Consider the following 25,185-nt stretch of genomic DNA (forward strand, 5'->3'; position numbering starts at 1 on the left):
TTATGCATTCACATCAGAAGCTGTCCCCATGCTTGCTCAAATAACTATTCATTTGAAAGAAACCTTTAATACACAGAGAATGACAACAAAAATAATCACACATATTTAAAGTCATTAAGAAATAATTGGAATTGTTTGCAATTTTAGAAGTGGCACAGAGAAAGCAAGCAAATTTTACTGTTGTTCAATATTTTCAAATAGTGTAACAGGTAAATGTTAAAGGTGTACTTTAGTTACTGTTCGTGGTAGCCAAACTCCCAAGAAGGCATCGGGTGATCCCCTTCTGTTATTCACATGCGTTCCCTCTGCCTCACTGAAGCAGACTGCCCTGTGTGTCCAATACATTCTTGCAGAAATGACATGTGACTTTTAACACTAGGTCATGAAAGAATTTTTTTGTATTTTTGATATTCTTTTTTCTTTTTCTTTTTTAATGTATTTTATTGATTATGCCATTACAGTTCTATTTCCCCGTCATTCCCCTCCACCCTGCACACCCCTCCCCCACCATCCCCCCTCTAGTTTATGACCACGTGTCTCAAGTTCTTTAGATTCTATATCTCCCCTACTATTCTTGCCCTCCCCTATCTATTTGCTACCTACCATCTATGCTACTTATTTTCTGTACCTTCTCCCCCCTTCTCCTTCTCCCACTCCCCTGTTGCTAACCCTCCATATGATCTTCATTTCTATGGTTCCGCTCCTGATCTAGCTGTCCTCTTAGTTTGTTTTTGTTTTAGGCGTGGTTGTTAATAACTGTGAGTTTTCTGTCCTTTCACTGTTCATCTTTTTTATCTTCTTTTTCTTAGGTAAGTCCCTTTAACATTTCATATAATAAGGGCTTGGTGATGATGAAATCCTTGAATTTGATCTTATCTGAGAAGCACTTTATCTGTCCTTCCATTGTAAATGAAAGCTTTGCTGGATAGAGCAATCTTGGTTGTAGGTCTTTGGATTTCATGACTTGGAATACCTCTTTCCAGCTCCTTCTTGCCTGTAAGGTCTCTTGAGAAATCCACTGACAGTCTGATGGAAACTGCTTTGTAGGTGACTGTCCCCTTAGCTCTTGCTGCTTCTAGAATTCTCTCGTTCATTTTAATTTTGGCTAATATAATGATGATGTGCCTTGGTGTGTTTCTTCTTGGGTCCAACTTCTTTGGGACTCTCTGAGCTTCCTGGATTTCCTGGAAGTCTATTTCCTTTGCCAGATTGGGGAAATTCTCCTTTATTATTTGTTCAAATAAGTGTTCCACTGGTGGCTGTTCCTCTTCCCCTTCTGGTACCCCTAAAATTCGAAAGTTGGTCATGAAAGAATTTGATACTCTGACATACTGTCTATTGGATTGCTAGCTCCGAGGGAAGCCAGTTACCACCATGAGGACATGAAGAGGTCCACATGGCAGGAACTAAGGGCTCTGGACAGCAGCCAGCACCAGCTTATCAGCCATGAGCGTGAATCTCCTTGGCAGTAGGCCCTTTGGCCCAGACCACCGTCTTGATTTTGCATCCTAATGAGAATGGCTAGGCCAGAACCACCAGTTAAGCTGGTTGGGAATTCCTGATTTACAGAAACTTTGCAATAGTAAATGTTATTGTTGGTTTAAGCCACTAAGTTTTGCAGTACATCTATTATGTGGCTGTGGATAAGTAATTGGCTATTCAATTCATAATTCTTTACATTATATTGTGATAGTAACAACTACCATTTGTGTGGGCCTACAATATGTGAGATAATTTAAATGCATCTATGGTCATGCCATGGTTTTTCAGAGTAGAATTTATTATTCTCATTCCACAAGGGAAAGAAATGAGCCCAGAGGGATTAAGTGGCCTGCTGAACATCAGACAGTTACAAATGGCAGTGCCAGGATTTGAACAAAATTCTGACTGTTCTCTTTTCACTTGGTGCTACCACTCTTAACTGGAGCAGAATAACATGTCACGAATATAGGAAGAGAAGGCATTTGACTTTATAATGAGAAGCTACTTAAAAATGACCAATCTCCAGAAACACTACCCCCTTTGCTCTCCTGCATTATGTATTTCACTGAAGCATCTTTAATGTAAGTATGCCCAGGCAGCATTAGCTTGCACAGCCGTCACCCCAGTCACAACTTAAGGATCCGTGTGGCTTCTCTTGGTAAGATCACAGTTGAGGGCTAATGATTGTCATTGTTCAAAAGTAATGTTGGGAACCTTTGGGCCTTTCTATGTGCTGATCATATATTAAATTTCAATTTCAGAAACACACAGCAACTTCTAGGTGCCCATCTCTGGGAGTCTATTTCCTTTGCCAGATTGGGGAAATTCTCCTTTATTATTTGTTCAAATAAGTGTTCCACTGGTGGCTGTTCCTCTTCCCCTTCTGGTACCCCTATAATTCGAAAGTTGGTCATGAAAGAATTTGATGCAGGGACAGTTATTCTCTACCTGGAGGTGGGCATCGGGCTCACCGGGAGCTTCAGCAGAGCACATGGTGAGAACAGCAGATGGGTAACTCTTGTGTAAGGGACACAGTCATAAAGAAATGATTTCTATTTTTTAGCAGCTCACAAGGTATACAGAGTCAAATATTTACAACACGTTCACTTGTTGTCATTCTTCTTTGCAGATTCCTCATCATCTCCCCTTATTTTTTGACACCAGGGTGTCCTGGAATTCAATCTTCAGGCCAAATTTAGTCTTTTCTTCATTCTTCATTCTCAGTCCTCAAGGACCTCATTGAGTCTTATGGATTTAAATGCCATCTACATCATGATGACTGCTAAGTTTAGAGTTCCTGCTTGAAACAATTTCTAGATTTGTATGTACCTCTGCCCATAAACATCTATAAAGAATCTTGAGCCTAACACAGCTCACAGCATCCCCTGGACCTCCCCTTAAACCATAAGCTCCAATAGTCTTCCCCACTTCAGTTAATGGGGAGTCTCTTCTTTCAGCACTCAGGGCTAAATGCTTGGAGTTATCCTTGATGCTTCTGTTTTTATCTATCCTAATATCGGTCATTAAATCTCACTGGCTACATTCAAATCATATCAAGAAGCCGACTGTTTTGTCCTAACTCGGCCACTTCCAAGCTGGTCTAAGCCATCTTTATTTCATCTAAATTGTGGCAGACATCTCTTGATTGATCTCTTGGCTTCCGCCCCTGCACTCTTAGAGACTATTGTCAACAAAATGTACACAGAGAACCTTTTTAAATGTCAGATCAGGTCACTTCTCTGTTTCAATGTCTTCCCACTTCACTCAAAATATAGGACAAAATTCTTACAGTAGCCTTCATGGTCCTTGCATGCACTTCTCAAATGTACATGTAATCTATTTGCCAATGACAAAATAAAGGAGCAAAGCTGTATTGGGCTAAGGAATTGACTACAGATGGTAAAGTAATAGTCATAACAACATGTAGTTTGGTTTATAACAATAGGTATAGTACTATGTAACAAAAATTCCACAAAAAACAAATGAAAACAGAGCTATATAAGAGTACTATCTCTATATAGCAGTACAATTAAACTTGTATAAATTGGAAGCTGATTCTGAAGAGTTTATATATGAGGTCTGCCCAGAAAAAGTCCAGCCACTGTGAATATAGTGAGAAGGGTTTTCACAACATCAATGTAAACTGGCAGCCAAGGAGAGTGGACTGGAATGTGCACACATGAACAATGATGACTTCACTGTACTAGTCAGTGGAGGCGGTAGATGCCATTCAGTGAATATATATACTGTGCGGGCATTGTATTCAAAATGACTGAGTGAGTAGAGCAACAAACCTACATCAAATTTTGTGTTAAGCTCGAACATTCCTCCACAGACACTATTCAAATGATTCAGAAGGCCACAGCTATGGGCACCTGGTGATTGGCAGCTCCATCATGATGATACACTCACTCATGCATTAGATCTCATGCAGAGTTTTTGGTGAAACATCAAATCACCCAGGTGACTCAGCTCTCCTACAGCCCAGATTTGGTACCCTGTGACTTCTGGTTTTTCCCAAAACTAAAATCACCTTTGAAAAGGAAGAGATGTCAGACCACCAATGAGATTCAGGAAAATACAACCAGGCAGCTGATAGTGATTGGGAGAACTGTGTGAGGTCCCAAGGTGCCTACTTTGAAGGGGACTGAGGAGTCACTGTCCTATGTAAAAGGTTTCTTGTATCTTGTACCTTCTTCAGTAAATGTCTCGATTTTTCATATTATGTGGCTGGATGCTTCCTGGACAAGCCTCATATATGGTAATTCTAAACCAAACCAGTAAAACAGTAGTTGAAAATTATTAAATACACTAAGATGCTACATTAGAAAATATTCACATAAGCCAAAAAAATGATACAATGGAAGACTAGAAGAACAAAAAATATCTGCTACATGTAAAGACAGAAAGTAAAGTGTCAGAGGTAAATAACTACCTAACAATAGCATTAAATGTGAATGGATTAAAGAGCCAGTGATTCTCAGACTGGATTAAAAGCACCATCCAACTCTATACTACTTATAGGAGATATACTTTTATTCAAAGATATAAACAGATGGAAAGTAAAAGTATGGGAAAAGGCATATCCTGGAAACTGCAACCAGAAAAATGTTAATAGAAATAAAGAAAGCAATTTTGTCATCCTAAAAGTATACAGGCTTTCTTTCTGAGATGATAAAATGTTTCAAAATTGACTGTAGTGGTGGTTGTACACACCTGTGAATACTCTAAAAATCACTGAGTTGTATACTTTAAATGGGTGAATTGTATGGTATATGAGTTATACCTCCATAAAGCTGTTAAATACCTTAATGGCCTAGGAATCACTTGGGATTTTACTTTAATACAGATTCTGATTCTGTGGGTCTGGAAGGGGCTGACACTCTGCACTGCTGACAGTACGACTGTGCGATGCCTGTACTGCTTGCTCGAGGTCCACACTTTGAAACCTATCCCATCAGCTTTCTCAGTACCATTCTGACCTCATCCCCTGCCACCCTTATGAGGGGGTTCATTAGTGAGTAGTGGATGTTTCCAGCCTCCCTAGTGATCTTCTTTGTCCTTGGACATGCCATCCCTGCCTCTACCTCAGACCTTTGCACTTGCCATTCCCTTTGCCAAGAACGCTCTCCCATCCCCACACCCCGATATGTGCACAGCCTACTTGATCACCTTGTTCAAGGCTGTGCCAAGCTACTAGCTCCACGTGATCTCTTTGCAGACGCCCTACCTATGTCACCTGCTTTCATTCCCTCTTTTCTTGCATTTTCTTCACCATACTAACTACATTGTACTTCCACCTGCTATTAATTTACATATTATTTGGTGTATTCGCTTGCTAGGGTTGCCATAACAAATCACTATAAACTAGATGGCTTAAACAACAGAAATTAATTTTTTCACAGTTCTGGGGGCTAAAAGTCCAAAATCAAGGTGTTGGCAGGTTTGGTTTCTCTTAAGAATGGCTTAAGAGAATGGCTACATTCTCACTGTGTCCTCACATGTCCTCTCTGTGTGTGCCACACTCCCGGTGTCTCTCTGTACCTACAGACTTCCTTTTCTTGTAAGAACATCAGTCAGCTTGAATCAGGGCCACCTTTAATGGCCTCATTTTGACTAATCTCCTTTTCAAAGGGCCTATCTTCAAACAGAGCCACAGTCTGAGGTACTGGGTCCTCAGCACATGAACTTTGGAGAAGACTATTTAGCCCATCCATTTTGTTTATTGTCAATCATCCCCTAATACAATACAAATGTTTTGAGAGCATGCTTTTAGAAAATCTATTTTGTTCATTATCGTATTATTGCTTACTAGCACAGTACCTTGCACGTAGCAGATGCCCAATAAGTATTTATTGAGTATGTGAAAACAAAAGGATAAGTGATGAAGAGATATATAGAAGGTTTGGATGGTGCAAGGGCACAGAAGAGGGGAAGAACAATTCTGCTTATGTCAGTCAGAAGGACTTAAAAGGCAAAGAGTTATAGCCACTCATATATGGCTTAGAAACCTTACCCGGTATACTGTCTACAGCTAGTTCCTTCACTACTGTAACTCACTCTGTAAAATATGACTCTTAAAGAAATAGAGGAACCCTAAATTTATTGGTTCTTTCAAAGTTTTTAATCTATGGGATTCTGTGTTTAAAAATTGATAGTATTAGATTCCTGTTTGTGTTTTCATCTCTGGATATCCTTTTATTTCTGGAGATTTCTTTCTGTAGGCTTGAACAGTGGGCAATCATTTTTTCATCTTCGGAAATGTTACAGTGATTGTGTTGGAGAGGAAATGTGAAAATCTTAAATGACACTTCATCCTTTGTTTATTCATTCTTTCTGTCCTGGTGATGTATTTGCATGTTGTTGATCCTCGTGAAAGAGATCCTTTTTTCCTTCCTCTGAGGTACTACCTTGCTTTGGCATTATATAAAACTAGCCCAGTGAAGTAAGTTCAGTTACTCTAAATCATCCTGATAAGTACGAGTCATGAATAAGTTCCCACCTGTGGAATATATTCCTTTTTAACCTTTCAGACCTGCTTGCTACCCTTCTGTTCTTATCGCATGCTGTAGTAGGCTGACTATTGGGGCTACAGTGTTTGAACTCGTAACCTTTGGCTTCTGGTTATGGTCAGCATACAGGAACAGAAAAGGTTGGGTATTCAGACCCCTGAATCTGCCTTTGTGTGGGCTTGGCGTAGGGTGACTGCATCCTTTACAAAAGACCACCACTCCTGTCCGGCAGTCTTGTTCCGCACCCAGAGCACCAGCTCCTCTGGGGCAGCCCATTGCCTTAGGGTGCTGACAGCTTTCCTGCCCTGGCCCTGCGGCTAGCCCAGCTGTGCTACCTGCAGCAACCTGTGCCATCTTTACTGTTCCACATCCCGCTCCCTTTCTCTCTCAGTCTAAGGTTAATCTCTGCTTATAGTATTTCATAGCATGTAGCTCAAACATGTAATTAATATAAAAACCCCAAAGGCTAGTTGTGTAGGGTAGAGAAAGTGTTCTTTAAAATAAAAACCATTGTCTGCCTTCTCAAATGTGGAAATGGAGAGATTTCACTGGGGCTCTGAAGAACATTGGCATTATAGGTAGGAGTTAATTCCTGATGCAGTTTTGGAACATTTGACTTGTCAAAGGGACGCTAGAAGGTATGGAATGAATAAAAGTTTGAGATTCCTTTCTCCTCTGCCAATGGATGATAACCACAGGATTCTAATTAGAAGTTCCTGTCAAGCAGAGTTGAGAACAATGTAAATTGAAACCTTCTGCTTTTAGTGGATGAAATGTCAGCATGTCAACACTATTCAGAGTTCATCTCAGTCAACCTGCTATACACTTATCTTTGTTAGCTGTTAGACACTCATAAACCTTTCCTTTAAAAAGTATTTCTTAGTGGAAATGATTGGCTATATTGATTGAAAATCTTATAGGACTATATTAATTTAAAGAATTTCATGTAGATCTAAGCTCTTCAGGGGGTTCAAAGGCTAGCTACAAAAGACTATTTAATCTACACAGAACATCACTTAGAAATCTGACTTAAGAATATTGGAGTAACCCTGCCCATTTCAGTAGACAAAAAAGGTTGGCTTTCATTATGAAGAGATGTTATAGGAAACAAAATCACTATCTCAGCTGCTTAAATGGTACTAATGAATGAATATCCTCAAGATAACTTCTAGGCATCTAATGAGTACCCAGTACATATTTAATGATTAACTTAATTAAATATATATTACAGTTTTTAAAAACCCCTATTTATATCTTAATTGAGATAAAACTAGTCACAGCATGTGGGTCTTCATCTCCATAGAGAAGTTTCCCAAAAAATATTTTAAATTTTAATATAATATTTACTTAGTATCATTTAGTATATTATTTATAATTTGTATCTCATTTTGATTATTATTAATAATATTTTAAATACACATTATTTATTCTTTTGGAAATAACTACTGCATTATTTAGCATGATGTATTGTATGTCTTAGGACCAGAAAATGTTTGTGATGGAATTAATTTTCAGTTTCATTATGAAAATAGATGAGATGCAGCATGATATACTAGCAAGAGAGCCAGACTGTGAATCAAAATACATGAATTAATTCTCAGCTTATCCACTTACAACACAATATTGAGAAGCTGTTTGTTGTCTCAGAACTCCTAGTTTTTTCATCCATAAAAACTGGGCTAATATCATAGGAATCGCTGCCCTTCAAGATTGTGAGGTGGGAGCTCTACTTTATAACTGAAAGCCACTTGTAAATGTAAATTTGAAGGAAGTATGATGTGATTTAGAGCATTTTACTTACCAGGAAACTTTGATAGAGACACATTTATCCCGCAAACAAGCTCACACTTGTAGCGTACATGTGATCTCTCCTTCTCAGATGGTTTTTCAACCCAGCTATATTCTTACCTTACAAATCACCATAGAAGTGTGGCAATCTCAATTTTCTAAAATAACTGGTTGGTGATATATATATTTTTCAGTAGAAAAGAGCAAGCATCCAGGAAAAAATCCTTTTGTTATTTCTTCTTTAATCTCCCTTTTACTATATCAGAGGATAATACTTTATTCCTAATTGAACATTAAAAAATTCTTTGAACCCAGCAACTTCAGGAAGTAAGTAGTTTGAGTACTGTCTTCTGATTATAATTTGGCCAGGAATAATTCTTCTTTTGTAATAGTTATGCTTACTATAATCCATTGACTTGGTTTTAAATATCAGTGGCTGTAAAGTCGTAAGCCTCTTTATGCAGCTAACTTACTAGTAAAATTAGATATGATTGGCATCTTTCCATATTAAGTAAAACTGGAGCCACCTACAAGTTATAAAGGGATATATATTGCTAAAACAAAAATGTTTTAAAGATTATCTATATTTTACAAGACAGCTTTATTCTAGTTGGCAGTGTGTAGGAATTTGAATGTTCTAGACTGAGCTTGATATAAAGGCGAGAGTGATTTCAAAATGACCTAAACTCTGCTTTTCAGAGAAGCCAAAGTAAAAGCATAACATACTTAAGAGCATTTGCTCAAAATCTTGGCAGAAAAAAGACACCTTTAATTTCCCGAGACAGTAGTTGCTATTTGAAGCTAAAATGACAGGTTTGTTTGACTGAAACTTAGGGCCAGTCTGGGGCAGTGTTGCTTGGTGGGGCAGTGTTGCTTGGTAAGGCAGGTGGCAGCGAAGTCTCACCTGGCCTTCTCGGCAGGCCTCTGTAAGGCTCCAGCTGAAGGAAGAGCGAAAATCTGTAAGTCAGGCCAACAGGTTGCCCAACTGTAGTGATGTGTTGGAGCAGTACCACCCTGGTTCACGTTTAACAAGTATGTTGGGGAGGAGGGATCCCTGACTGTCACATTTGCTGATTCTTGTAGTGTAAATACTTCTACCCTGGCCAATTTCAGGCTACCAGGGATTTTACAACCTGCTCACAACATAACTTTCACAGGCAGCTCTCACAAGCTTCTATGAGCTAGTCTGAGCACAATAATGAGACAGAAAGTATGGAGAGAGGGAAGAGAGGATCCCACACCCATCTTGTGCCAACAAAGAAGGCTGAGAGAAGAGGTTGCTCTCAAGTTCAAGAGCTGTTCAAAACAACATAGGGAATTATTGTATTTTTTAAGATTTTATTTATTTATCTTTAAATGGGAAGGGAAGGAGTGAGGGAGAGAAACATCAATGTATGGTTGCCTTTCATGCGTCCCCTGCTGGGAACTGGCCTGCAGGGAACCGGCCTGCAACCCAGGCATGTGCCCTCACTGGGAATCAAACCACGATTGTCTGGTTCACAGGCCCGTGCTCAATCCACTGAGCTACACCAGCCAGGGCTAGAAATTACTGTATTTTTTGCTTTTAAAAGTTGCAGAGGTTAGAGCTCTACTACCTAGCAGTGTAACCCTTTTCCACCATTTCCTGTGTGAAATCACCAGCAAATTCAACACTGATCACTGTTGAGGAAGTTCAAACATGAAAATGGGGCAGTCAACATATGGCTTCCTCATTAACCAAAGGGTAAAAGTTTAACAGGATACACACACATGAACACCCCTTTTAGTTTATGCTAAGAAATTGGGGAAGTAGGAAGGAAAAGTTGGGTTAGTGGACTGGTGGAAGTGACTGAGTAGCTGCTGAGCTCCAATGTGAGTGCTCTCAGCCAACCCACTGAAGGAGCGGGGGCAAGTCTTTACTATAGTTGTGAATAGGAAGAGTGAGTAAAAAAGTCAGCACTAGGGACAGTTATTAGATAGAAGCTATGATCCGTAGACTTGGTAAATGGTGTTTTGAACTTACTCAGTGTAGTTTATGACCTCATTATAATTCATATTTATTATATTTAAACATGTATTTCCTGTGTTAGCAAGAACAATCAGCTGGAGATTGTTAGGCTAGAAATATTTAGTCTTTGAGGGTCCTGGAGGGAAAGGGACAGTAGAGAAAGGGAAGCCAACATGTAAATACAAAGCAAAATTCAATGTGAGAAAGACTATAATAAAAGTATTGGTCAAGGCACTGAGAGCATATAGGAAGTCACAGCTTATTAGCTATCCAGAAAATTCCTCATGAAAAGGGTAAAGAGATTAAGAAGGACATTGCCAATTATTAAGACAGTCATGGGATGTAAAGTACAGCATAGGGAATATAGTCAATAACATTTTAAAAACTACATAAGGTGTCAGATGGGTACTAGACTTATCAGGGTGATTACTTTTGAAGGTACATAATGTCTAATCACTATGTTGTTCACCTAAAATTAATATATTGGGCTGGCCAAAAAGTTCATTTGGTTTTTTCCATAAGATGGCTTTAGTAGTGCTTAGTTGTCTTTAACTTCAAAACAATTTTGTTAGATTGTATTGTGACAGTTGTCATATCAGAGTGCATTTTTTAAAATTTTATGAAAATTAGTGAATTTTGGGGTAGCCATTTCAATATTGAAGATGGGAGAAAATATGCAACATTTTCAAGATATTATGTTTTATTATTTCAAGAAAGGTAAAAACAACTGAAATGCAAAAATGATTTGTGCAGTATATAAAGAAGGTGCTATGACTTATCAAATGTGTCAAAAGTGGTTTGCAAAGTTTTCTGCTGGAGATTTCTCACTGGACAATGCTCCATGGTTTGGTAGACTAGTTGAAGATGATAGCAATCAAATCAAGACATAGAGAACAATCAGTGTTATACCACACAGGAGAATGCCAACATATTGAAAATATCCAAATCAATAAAGTTATCGGTGAAAATGAAAAATGTGTCTTTTATTTTATGAAAAAGTCATGGACTTTTTAGCCAACCCAGTAATATTACATGTCAACTGTAATTGTAAAATAAAATTTTTAATTAGCATATTAAATACTTACTTAAGTATTACTGTAGGTTTACTTAAATATACTGTAAGTTTATGGTAAGTAGAATTTTGAATTTCATATATTTGATCCTTAACAATGGTTGATGGATATGGCCTATTAGTTATATCACCAGTGAAATTGTAATTTTTAGCTCACTAATAGATATTTGAAAGTTTCCTCAGTTATAAATAACGTATAACAAGCTATAGCTTAAATGTACAATGTGAAGAGTCTTGGCATATGTGTACACCAACCCCATTGGTGTACACACTCCCATCAAATATGAACATGCCCACCACCCACCAAAGGTTTATTGTGCTGTATTCATCCATTCCTTCCTACCACTGAGTGGCAGCTTTCATTTCCAGGTAACCCCTGATATGCCTTCTGTCACCATACACTGGTTTCCATTTCCTGGAATGGAATCTATATTGAGTACTCTTTTTTTTTTTGCCTGGCTTGTTTCATCTAGCATAATTAATGTGAGATTGATCTATGTTTTTGTAGGTGACAATAATTCATTCCTTTTTATCAGTAAATAAAAGTAACAATATTCCATAGCATGCATATACAATTTGTTTATCCATTCACCTCTGAATGGACATTTAGATTATTTTTGATTTGGAGCTTTTACAAATAAAGCTGCTATGAACATTAGTGTACAAGTGTTTGTGTGGTCATAAAATTTCATTTCTTTTCAATAAATACATAAGAGTAGAATAGCTGGCTTACATGGTAAGTATAAATATTTTGAAGAAACCACCAAATGGTTTCTCAATGTACATCCTCACCAGTAGTGTATGAAAGTTCCAGTTACTTCACTTCTTGCCAAACTCAGTATGGTCTGTCTTTTCAATTTTAGTTACCATATTTCATCATGTAAAACATGCTGTGGAATCTCATTGTGATTTAATTTACATTTCCCTAGTAACTAATGTTATTGACCATCTTTTCATGTGTTGATTTGCCACCTGATTATCATCTTTAGTAGAGTATATTCAAATCTTTTGCCCAATTTTTGATTGGGTTGTTTGTCCTATCCTTGAGTTTTTTTCTAGTAATTTTTAGAAAATAGAGAGTTCTTCTTTTATTTTTATTTTATCATTTTAATTGAATTTGGGGGGGTGACATTGGTTCACAAAACCATACATCTTTCAAGTGTACAACTCAATAAAACCTCATCTGTATATCACGTTGCATGCCCATTGCCCCAAACAAAGTCTCTTCAGTTCTTTTTATATACTCTGGATACCAGTTCTTTATCAGGTATGTGTTGTGTAAGTATTTTTTCTTGTCTGTGACTTGTGTTTTCATTTTCTTTACAGTGTTTTATTTTGAAAAGTAAACTTTTAATGTTGATGAGGTTTAATTTATAGATGTCTTATACTTTGTACCTTTTGTGCATATATATACAAAACTCAAGATCATTAAAATTTTTGTTTTTATCTAGAAATTTTCTGATTTTAGTTCTTATATTTAGATTTTTTAAAACATGTATTTTATTGGTTATGCTATTACAGTTGTCCCATTTTTCTCCCCTTTATTCCCCTTCTCTCTGTACTCCACCTCCCACCATCATTTCCCCTCCTTAGTTCATGTCCATGGGTCATACATATTAAGTTCTTTGGCTTCTCCATTTCCCATACTGTTCTTAACCTCCCCCTGTCTATTTTGTACCTTATCATCTGTACCTTTTCTTTCATTTTCCCCCTCCCTGCTGATAACCCTCCATGTGATCACTATTTGTGTGAATCTGTCCGTGTTCTAGTTGTTTGCTTAGTTTGTTTTTGTTCTTTTAGGTTCAGTTGTTGATAGTCATGAGTTTGTTGTCCTTTTACTGTTTGTATTTTTTATCTTCTTTTTCTTAGATAAGTCCCTTTAACTTTTCAAATATAAGGGCTTGGCGATGATGAACACCTTTAACTTGATCTTATCTTGGAAGCACTTTATCTACCCTTCCATTCTAAATGAAAGCTTTGCTGGATAGAATAATCTTGGTTGTAGGTCCTTGCCTTTCATGACTTCCAATATTTATTTCCAGCCCCTTCTTGACTGCAAAGTTTCTTTTGAGAAATCCACTGAGAGTCCTATTGGAACTCCTTTATAGGTAACTATCTTATTTTCTTTTGCTGCCTTTAAGATTCTCTCCTTCATTTTAATCTTGGATAATGTAATTATGATGTGCTTTGGTATGTGCTTCTTTGGGTCCAATTTTATGGGGACTCTCTGAGCTTCCTGGACTTCCTGGAAGTCTATTTTCTATGCCAGATTAGGGAAGTTCTCCTTCATTATTTGTTCAAATAAGTTTTCAATTTCTTGTTTTTCCTCTTCTCCCCTATGATTAGGATGTTGGAACATTTAAAGTTGTCCCAGAGGTTCCTAAGCCTCTCTTCATCTTTTTTGAATTCTTGTTTCTTCATTCTGTTCTGGTTGAATGTTTATTTCTTCCTTCGGGTCCAAACTATTGTTCTGAGTCCTGTTTTTTTTCCTTCAGTGTTGTTTCCCTATACATTTTTCTTTATTTCACTTTTCATAGTCTTCACTTTTTCCTCTATTTTGTGACCATACGCAACCATTTCTGTGAGCATCCTGATTACAGTGTTGAACTGTGCATCTGATGAGTTGGCTATCTCCTCATCACTTAGTTGTACTTTTCTGGAGCTTTGAACTGTTCTTTCATTTGGGCCATATTTTTTGTCTTGGTATGCCTGTTATGTGGTAAAGGGTGGAGCCTCAGGTGTTCACCAGGGCAGGCAACCCATGTAACTATGTTGTGGTGCTGTATGTGGTCTGAGAGGAACAATGTCACTTTCTCAGCTCTCTGCTGGCTTTCAGTCACTTCTTCTACTACCCACAAGCAAATTCATCCCTTCTGGTGCTGATTCTGGGGTGGGTGGTTTTGTGTACATTCTAGGACTCTGTGAGTCTCTCCAATGAACTCTCCTGTGAACTGGAAGTCTCTCCTGCCACCTCAACACCCCCACAGGTGTTTTCAGTCACATGTTTTCAGGCTTTATTTCCCCACGCTGGAACCCTGGGTTGCACAGTCTGTCTCTCTCCCCAGTTGTTCATTCCAGGTTATCTGCATGCAAATGTGAGACCTCCTGGTCCTACAGTTGCCTCTTTACCCACCCTGGTCCTCCAGCCACCTTTTTGGCAAGTCTTCCCCATCCCATCTGCCTATCTCTGCCCCTCCTACTGGTCTGGATGAATGTTTCTTCTTTAACTCCTTGGTTGTTGGGCCTCCATACAGTTCAATTTTTCTGGCAGTTTGGTTATTTTTTGTTTTTAAATTTGTTGTTTTCCTTCTTTTGGTTGTGCGAGGAGGCAAGTATATCTACCTATGCCTTCATCTTGGGCAGAAGTTCCTTATATTTAGATTAATGGTGAAATTTGAGTTCATATTTGTAGATGGAGTGAGGTAAAGGTTGAGGACTCTTAAAATAGTTACCTACCTGGCCCTGGCTGGTATAGCTTAGTGGATTGAGCATGGGCCTGCTAACCAAAAGGTCAATGGTTCAATCCCAGTTAAGGCACACGCCTGGATTGCAGGCCAGGTTCCTACCTTCACATAAGGAGAACCACACATGAATGTTTCTCTCCCTCTCTTTCTTTTTCCTTTCCCCTCTCTCTGAAAAATAGATAAACACATCTTTAAAAAAAATAGTTACCTATACAATCATTTTAGTAATATTTCTTGAAAGAAATACTCTTTTTCTGTTGAATATCCTTGTTGAAAAGCTTTATTTCTAGATTTTGTAATTCTTCAGTAATTTTTTTCTGTCATGACATAAATAAGACTCTGCTCTGATTATTGTAGCACTGTAGTAAGTCCTGAAATCAGATAGTACAATTCTTCCAAACTTGTTAATTTTCAAATTCTGTTGGCTATTCTAGATCTTTAAATTTCCTTTGCTTCTTCTTTATTTTTAGATATTTTTTTTCAAGATTTCTTAGATGTCTTAATTGGGCCAATGGGAACTGAGGGAAATATATTTTATTAACTTTGTCAGCAATGTGAAGAGAGAGAAACCCAAAAAGTAGGTAAATTTCAAGGGTAATGGAGTTCCTTGGTTGACTACCTTCCCCACCTACCACCCATACTTCCTTTCCGAGATGACTTTGGAGGGTCTGCATTTTTCTGGATGGGGAAGGGGAACGATTTTCCTGACAAGGTTCTTTACTGTTCTTTTCCTTTCCCTCTCTCTCACCAACATATATTCTATCTTCTTGTTGAAGACCCTTACTCTCAAATATCTGACAACTAATGACTAAGATATTAATTGAAAGAAAATTTACGGGTTTTTTATTACCCAAAAGGATATTTGCATTTTAAATGGTAACCCTTAAAGACTACAGGCTATTCTGTGAATAAGGGAATTAATACCTAATGATGGAATTTTAGGTAGAAGGAAATTTATTGGGTACAGAGATCCTGCCAAACTGTACCATGGTGCCTATAGATTTTTATGCCAATGTACAACACTCTTAATCGAGCCGAATCTGGGTTTTTAATGTACTGTTTAGAATTAAAATGGAAGATAATTATTTGGGGGAAATTCGATCTATATATCATAAGATAAATGTATTGACTCTGAAAAAGTGATAAACTATATACTTATGATAAACATCTATAAAAATATATTTGTCAGTGAGTTAAAGCTAAGATGAAGTGGCCATAGGACATGTGAGTTGGTATGCTCTCACAGTTTGTTTGTAATACTAGCTGTGACTTATGTGCAAATTACACATTCCTAAATCAGCATAGTTCTTTATGAATTTTATGTTCCTAGGAGTTTTGAAGTGGGTTGATATTTATTTATTTTTACTTTCCCTTATTATAGAAATATTTAGAGGATTAAAATAAATATATTTGAAAAGTATCCTTTAGAACATGTGTATATTTGTTTAGCAGTCTGTGAGATCTTTGTTTTCTAACCACATTAACATTTGACTCTTAGGTATTCAGAGGATGACTATCTTCAGATTATCACAAACATACAGAGCTGTCCATGGAGACGACAAGTAGAAGAATATGAGAAATTTAGGTAAAAGTTTTCATCATAAATAATATGCGATAAAAATGTACATTTGTTTTGTAGGGAAAATAAGCAACGTGTTGTTAAAATGAAAAGTAGGAAGAACCGAGTGACAATCAGGATGATTTCATTCTAAGACTCTCTCTCAAGGCACATGGCACTCCATCCCCATCACTTATGTAGACATTTGTAATTTTGTTCCTGAAATTAATTATAAAAATCCCAAGTTTAAAAAGAAGGTTTTTGTTAATGCTTTGCATTGTGTTTTAGAGCATATTGCTTTTTTGGTACCATTTCTATTTGGCGCTTATTTGTATATTTTGTAAATAAAATGTAATTAGCATTAGGAATGTTTGGAAAACATAGAAGGGAAAAATATCTATAATCTCACCACTTTAGGATGAAAAGTCTGTCTTTTTCTCCGCACATTCTTTTATCATTTTTCTCATTACCTTTCTAATACCAGCAACATTCAGGAGTGTGAGTTGCTTCAGGTAATGACAAGGAGCCATTAGACTTACAAGACCAGGCTGTCAGTGGTCGAACTGTCCTGTGCTCAGACCACTGGGAGCCCACCCGGGCAGAGATAAACTGTTACAGTGATTTGCTGCAGAGTGCGCCTGGTCACGCATCTGGAACCCATTCCCCCAGCCACTGCCCGTATGGGGGTGGTAGGCCAGAGTCGCGTGGTTGCCTGGCCTACTTTGCTGGGCTTTGTTTTGCGCACATTCTCATTCTTTGCTGTGCATCAACACAGGTTTTTGTCTTGTTCCAAGGGTTTTAATTCTATTACAATCCAGAAGTATATTTTCATTTTTACTGGTTCATATTTTCAAAGCTTACTTGAAGCATCATGTCTTTTAAAAATCTTACTAAGGACACTCTGCTTTCCCTGAAGATTCTCTGAGAGGTATCTGCTGCTTGGCTTTCTTTACTGTGGGAAGGCAGCTCTTCTTGTTTGTATGGTGATGTGGCTCTGCCTGTCCCAAACCCAGTGAGTATACACTGCACCAGCAGCCTTTGATTCTGCTGCCATTTTGGGAAGGATTTTGCTCAGCTCTCATTGGGCAAAAAAGAAACCTGATTGGGTCCAAGCTAAAAGAGAATATTTTCCCTCCAATGGTAGACATGTGGATATTGTGACTTCCTATTGGATGACCTTAAGCATCTTTCTTGTCATTCAAGATGAAGGGAAGGAAGGGATTCTTGTTCAGCTATTTTATTTCCAGGTTGTTTTATGCTACACTCTGTTATGCAGAGTAGGGGGAAAGTAGGTTTACAGTTATTCATGTCTAAAATACTACAATAATTAGTAAATAATAATGCAAGAAAAAATTCTGTGTTTCATGTACTCGCAACTGTAAGCCTACCTTTGCCAGGCCCTGTATTCTGAATGTGTCCCTTCAAAAGTCGTAAATCGAAAACCTAACACCTAATGTAATAGTATTTGGAGGTGAGTCTTTTGGGAGGTGATTAGGTTATTAGGGTAGATCCCTCATGAATGGAATTAATAATTTCATGAAAGAGACCCCCAAATGCTCTCTCCAACATTCTACCACATAAGGAGACAGCAAGAAGACAGATGTCTGTGAACGAGGAAGTGGGTACTCACCCGATACGGAATCTGCCAGCAACTTGATCTTTCACCTCCCAGCCTCCAGAACTGTGGAAATAAATTTCTGTTGTTTGTAAGCCACCCAGCCATAGTGTTCTGTTATAGCAGGTCAAACAGACCAAAACATAGTCCTACTTGAGACTATATTTGAGAGATCTTAGTGACCAGGAGTCCAGATAGAAAGTTGCACCGGCAACTATAACCTAAATGATTACAGGGCCGAAGAGTGGCAAAAGACCTGTTTCGGAGAGACCTTTCTACATGTGCAGAATAGACCAGAAAGGAAGAGGAAGGTAGTGCGGTATTGAGCTATTGAGAATCAATCCAAGATAATTAGCTGGAAAGACTAGATGAGTAGTGACACCAATAATCAAAGTCAGGGGAGAGGATTTTCTACTTCCAGCCCTAAAGTTGATTCAGACCAAGCCTCTGAGAACAACACAAACAAAACAGAGCACACTCAGTGCCTGCTCCAGGGCACTGGTGAGCCCTGCCAAGGCAGAGAGAATTTACAGAAGATCTGGAAGAAGAAGAAACTGAGGGAGGTGAGCCCATCATCTGGAGCTGCTTTTCCTCTGTAGGTTTGCACATGGGATGTCTGACTCCATAAAAAAAAAAATCCCTTTAAAGGCTTTTTCTTTCTATTCCTATTTTTCTTTATCTTCAAAATAAAAATCAAGAGTCACTTCAAATCCAAAACCGCATGCATAAGAGTCACTGCTACAAGTTATGGTGGCTAGAAGCTGTGTAGGTGATGGATGGCATGCGGACAGAATGGCCGTTTTCCATTGGGTATCATCTCCATATAGAAAGTGTGTCAGTAACCAACGTGGCCAATCACCCAATGGCCTAGCTATCCCTCAGGCCCTATAAAGTAAATATCTGGGGCTATAATACTTACTGCTTATTGTTATTCAAGAGAAGGGTCATGATGATATTTATTCTTTTACTTGGATATTTATTTTCTTGTAAAGTATGTTTATAGACCTATTAGTAAACTAAATTATATAAACCCTCAAGAGAAGTCTGTGCAAGTAAATCATAATAAACCACCCACTTCCCTAAATTTTCACAAATACAGCTGGCCAAATCTGGGGAGTTTATAGCTTATTTATAAAGCTGGTATTGCAGAAATGTCTCATTATTATAGATGTGAAGTAACTAAATCATTTTCTATTTTATTTATGTTTAGCATTTTATACCAAATTGAAGAAAAGTAAAATGTGAGGCTTAAAAATGAGGGTAATGTTCATCTACTCAGAATTACGAAAGATACCTTAAATCCTGAGGAGTATGAGCAAGTGAATGTTTCCTAAATCCATCTGCAGCTTGACTACTCCAACTCTCAGCAGCAACCTGGGGGGCTATTTAAAAATTATGCAACTTCTGTGGTAACATGATGTAAAAATAAGAGAGCTTTTCTGAATTATTTTTCTGAAATAAATATGCCCCTTGCTAGCAGAAGGGATAAATTTTCTTTATCAACAAAGATTCGTTTAAGGTTTGCAATGTCAAAGCACAGCAGACCCTTTAGCCTGGTTCAGGGCAGGGTGCAGTGTAAGACTCCAGGGAATGTATATAAAAGAATGAATGCATGAAAGCAAACAAAGAGAATGCAAGGTTGTTTTTTGTTTGATTGTTTGTTTGTTTGTTTTTAATGACCTCAAAGAAATTGTAGCCAGTTTGGAGAGACAAAAAATAAAACTATGAATAGATAATAGAATTTTGTGTCAAAATGAGTGATTTGTACAAATCCCTCAATATATAAGGGTATGATCAGTGCCTATATCAGGATTATATCAGGATATCATTTCTTGAAATGTTTCGTTGGAGGAGGCAGGACTTGTGCTGTGCTTCTGAGGGTGGGTAGAAAGGGAGGGAGAGAGCGTTACAGGAGTGATGGGCCCAGAAATAAACTTGCATACGTTTCAATACCAGCTTCACTAAAGCAGTGAACTTATTCATACTAGGTGGTGTTTGTGATAAAGGGGATACTTATAGGTCAGTGGGGGTGCTCCCAATGATACACAGGGCTCTGATTATCAGAGTAAAGTACACAGGTTTTCCAAATGTATGCAGAACCTGACAGCGATATTTCTAGCATGGGAATCACATCATGAATTTATTATTTTAGAGAACATATTGGTCAGCAAAATGTTATTCTAATTGGAGTCTTAGAAAGAAATGAATAGACTGATGGCAGGTGAGGCAGTCCGGGCAGATTATAGAAAGGTGACTGTGGAATGATGCTCTAAAACATCAGTTGTAGATGGAAAAATATCAAGGAGGAGACACTTGACTGTGAGCTCCTCAGGGTCCTAGTGTGTTTTATTTATCTTTGTATCTCTAGTACTTATCACATAGGCAGTAATAGCTGTCGTATACATGGCTGGGAATTGGCAGGACTTAGCTGATTATTAATTCCTACTTTTCTAACTGAAAGAGAAGAAAAAGAAAGAGTTGAAGAGAAATGGAACTAACTGTTGGGCTCGGTTGATTGGGATGATAGTGGTACTAATGACAAGCAGAAAGATTTCAAACAGAAATTGCTTTTGAGAAGATGGGAGGGAGGTGGGGAGCATGGGGCAGGGGCGGCTGGGATGGGAGAAATAGACAAAAAACTGTACTTGAAAAATAACTAAATAAAAATTTTAAAAAAAAAGAAGGTGAGTTCATTCTGGACAGGCTGTGTTTGAGCTGCCCTTGGCACAGCCAGATGCAGAAGACATTTTCTTTGGGGTAAATATAAATGTTAAGAGAAAAAAGAAAGGTGAGTGCTATTTAGTTACTTTATGTAGGAAATATGGCCCTTTAAAAGTCTATGTGCTCAGCAATCTTTTTTCCCACTTAACAGTGTTTGTCCTCTTTTTATAGATTAATAAGCTTTTACTCATTTAGCAATTAATTGTGCATCTGAAAACTTGTAGCTGGGATTTGTGTTCCTAACTTTTTACAGCCTTTCCCTGGAAACAGCTGAGGTTCACATCAGCGTGTCCGCAGAGCCCCTGAAATTGTATGTGAAATTACACGTTTCTTGGGAAAAGATCCTTGACTTTCATCAGATTCCCAAGGGCCCTAGGACTCCCAGAAGGACTCAAATATTTTTAAGAACTCATCTGAACCCGAGGGACTATTTACTTTGGGATTTTATTGCTTGTTTCACCTTCCCCGTAGGCACAGTCATCAGAAGCTTAGGTGTGGCCCTCCCTCAGATTTATCCCTCCCTAATATCTGGACATTCTAAGTTTCAGTAATGAATGGGTGTTTCTGTGTGATCGTAGTTGACCATAGTTAAAGAACGATGCAAGAAAGAGTTGAAGATGTCCGACCCCCTGGGTTTTTTTTGCCATTTAATTTTATTTATGTATAGCTGTCTAAAGTTAAGAATGTTGCAATGTCTAATCTCTGCTTTTAAAATCAAAATGGATTTTATTTCAGTGTTTTCCTTAAACACAAGCTGATGGACATATAATAATTTATGAAAAACCCACCTACATTCCAGTTTAAGCAATTTTTTAAAGATTTTATTTATTTATCTTTAGAGGGGAAGGGAAGGAGAGAGGGAGAGAAATATCAATGTATGGTTGCCTCTCATGAGTCCCCCGCTGGGAACTGGCCCGCAACCCAGGCATGTGCCCTGAATGGGAATCGAACTACAGTCCTTTATGGTATTTTCAGTTATATGTCCTTGATAACTAATAACATGTAACATATTTATATGTGTTTGTTGGCCATTTGTATTTCTTTTTTTTGTGATATATCTGTTCAAGTAGTTAGTGCATGTTTTATTAAGCTGCCTGCTTCTTATTATTGATTTGTAGGAGTTCTTTTTATTTTTTACCTCTTGACCCCCTCAGTTAAAGAAATGATTGTTCTTCACATTCTCTTCCTCTCATTTTTAGAAACTGATGGATAATCATTTGCTTGAACTCAGATATCTGGGAATTACATAGAGATGCTTAAATTTAAATTAAATATGATATGCAACGTCCCTTACTCCTCTTCTTCACTTCTATTTCACCTTGAAAGCTCCTTGCAAACCTCTTCAAACTTCTGGTAAGCAGGTTGTGTCCAAGCAGAAGATCTTTGAGCTTCAATAATTAGTCTTAGATTCCTCAGGTACTAATGCATTAGCTTTCATGAATTGTTTTCTACCTTAAAAGAAATGTGTTTATTTTTGCAATTAATTACTGAAAACTAATAGACACATGAGCAACAGGACATACTTTTCATTTTACTTTCACCTTTCCCCAGAAATACTCACACCATTAACTTGTTTTATTTTCTTTTTGACCCTCTAATACCACTGGATTTCTTTAGATGTCCCCATGGTTCGTAATTGTGAGTTTGACACCGAAGTGATGCAATAGTATCAGTAACATAATTATTGAAAACTTAGTGGCTGAACACCATGCTGATATGTCAATGCGCGTGTGTATTTTAAGGCTCGTGCATGAGAAGCCTTTCAAATGACCTGTGAGACAGGTGCTTGGTGCCTGATTACTTTGTTACCAACAGCCTTCACACTGCAGCAGTTTTATTAAATTTTGAAGTATCTCCTCAGGTTAGATTAGATTAAAATTTCTTGAAAAATATGCCTATTTTTTTTCTGTTGGATATACAGGAAAAGATTCCAATGCTGTATTAGTAGATTCACTGCTATTTCTAAAATAGCAGCCAAATTGTTACTTTCATTTTCATTTGAGGTCCTTGGAAAAAATACAGTATAAACAAAATATTACATACTTTATCACATATGTTAATTTTTATTACATGACACTGACATGATTAAAACACTGACATTTAATGAGTTAGCTGTGTGAAGGAATATACATTCTGCAAATAAATTTTTTGAGAAATGATAGAAACAAGCAACCAAACTTTATTTAACCAACAATTTTTTTGGATATATTTCTCCAAAAGCAATAGTCATGGTTTGATTTGGGTTAGCATTTCACGCAATTGTGCTTTTCTCCCATTCAAACAACACTTACCGAACATGGTTATGTCTCAGGCATTTTATTTTATAGCACAGATTTTCTGGAGAGAAGCAAAAATCATCTGTTTTAAGGGGTTCTTTTGATTTTTACAAGACCATGTTTATATGTCTGAGCAGAGCTCCCCTCCTCCTCATGCCCTTTAAATGTTTGCTGTTTATGATTCATACAGGGTGACTAGGATGATGTCTCAAAAAATACATATTTTTCTTAAAATTTAAGAAGATGTGTGTACTTTATGATCAGTGTTTTGGGTCAGTTGTCTGATTGAAAAAGCTTTCTTTTCCTCATTTCCTCTGCATCCCAACCATTTCTCACAGTTAATATCCTGTCATATCACCCATTTGTCATGCCATACAGCACGCGCGTGCATTTAGAAAAGCAACAAAAACCCCACCATGTCATTATGCCTGCCATAGTTAATAATGCAGGCTGGCTCTTGCACATTTAGGGATGGGTTCCTCTGTTAGTTTTCGGAATATAAACCTTGCCATAAAAATGCATCCAACCCACATGGGATTCACTGATCTAAATTTTATTTCAAAACTTATCTCCCAAGTTGTACGCAATATTAGCTATATTGCTCTATGCTCCCGGGTCAGACAAGCCTCCTTGTAGACTGCTGTGCCTTTCAAACCCTCTGTTCCTTACTGCATTGCTGGCTTTGTCTTCACTGGCACCTTACACGGTCTAAGCACCAGTACACAGTCTCAGCATACGGAGCTCTCTCCAGTGTTGGAGCATTACTCCCTTACTTCCGAGTTGATGTCTCAGTTGCCCTCCTGTCCTTTGCTCTGACAATCATGTTCTTTTGTATTTTATTTTACCTTGGCTTAGTTATTACATTCTACTCAAAGACATGGGCTGATTTTTTATAAACTTTAAAAATATTGGTGCCCATGTTGGCCAACAAAGGGAAAACTCAGTCATGTGACTTACTGACTGAACTGGGTCTTTATTCATTCTCTCCCTTAGCCTGAAACTCATGCTGATTCCGTATTCAACGGTGAATCACGTACCCTTCTGGAGTTTTCCATGGCTGCCAGTTTATGAAGCAGAAGTTTGAGTGGGCTGAGATTTAGTGAGGATGAGCCCTCAGCAAATTTGCAAAGTGTGTGAACATCCATTCATTTATTTTATATTTTACATGTATTTCAACATGCAGGTACCAAGGTTTCCCCTTGGTTTTCCAAAGCTTCCTTTTTTTGATTTTCTGTAAATTGTTCCAGGTTCTTTGTCTCTTTCTTCTCAGTGCAATGCCTCCAGGGGCCAGGGATACCAGATGACCTCAAGTTTCTATTTTCCCCAATGTTTTCTCTCTCATCCTTTCTCAAAACTCTGGTTTCTTTCTCGCCCCCCCCCCCCGCCAAAGATTTTATTTGTTTATCTTTAAAGGGGAAGAGAAGGAGAGAGGGAGAGAAATGTCAATGTATGGTTGCCTCTCGTGAGTCCCCAGCTGGGAACTGGCCTGCAACCCAGGCACGTGCCCCGACTGGGAATCAAACCTCGGTCTTTTGGAAAACTGGTTTCTTTTTGCCAGATCTCCACTGACATGTGATGTATTATACTGATTCATGTAAAGATGTGAACAATCAGTGGCTTTTCTGAATGTCATGTCTTCCATTCTCAATGGCTTCATTAAGAACAATCACTAAAGTCTGACTTCTAAATTCTGAATGTATAGGCCATCGCACCTCCCTAATTTTGGGAAAGAGCCAGGAAGCTGAAGATAAAACTTTTCTGTGTGATTAGTGTCATAAATTAACCTGAACCAGGGCTCCCTATCCATGCCCCATCCTGCATTTCTCTGTGATGTCAGCCCAGTAGTCACACACACAAGTAGCAGATCCCCTCTGGGTTGCTGGAACTTCTCTCAATGTTCTACATGGCTAGTCTAATCTCTTAGATGGCTGTATTTTAATTTAGTCACAGGCATGTTGCTAAAAAGATGTAGTGTCTATTTGAAGCCCTTAATTCTTCTGGTCTATTAGGGCTGACACAATGTTTTTGTGCCTTTGGAATCCCAGTAAATCACTGAAGTTCTGAGATAATGGTATTCTTTTTTTAAAAAGGTTTGTTTTATTCTTATTTTGGAGGGCAAGGGTTGGAGAGGGAGAGAAGGAGAGAGAGAGAGAGAGAGAGAGAGAGAGAGACAGACATAGATGCAAGAGAGATACATCAATTGGTTGCCT

The 25,185-nt window shown here is 38.0% G+C and overlaps 1 protein-coding gene across 1 annotated transcript in view; it reads left to right on the forward strand.

Annotated features, from left to right (window-relative positions):
* ST8SIA6 (ST8 alpha-N-acetyl-neuraminide alpha-2,8-sialyltransferase 6) overlaps positions 1-25,185 on the forward strand; it is a 132,322-nt gene that overhangs the window by 74,622 nt on the left and 32,515 nt on the right. Inside the window, exon 3 of the mRNA XM_037161695.2 lies at positions 16,304-16,390. Within this exon, the coding sequence (XP_037017590.2) occupies positions 16,304-16,390 (87 nt within the window). The remainder of the gene's footprint in view (positions 1-16,303; positions 16,391-25,185) is intronic.

The sequence above is a fragment of the Artibeus jamaicensis genome, unplaced genomic scaffold (genome assembly GCF_021234435.1).
Source record: "Artibeus jamaicensis isolate MK-2021 breed Jamaican fruit bat unplaced genomic scaffold, CSHL_Jam_final contig_426, whole genome shotgun sequence".
In the NCBI taxonomy this organism is placed as follows: domain Eukaryota; kingdom Metazoa; phylum Chordata; class Mammalia; order Chiroptera; family Phyllostomidae; genus Artibeus; species Artibeus jamaicensis.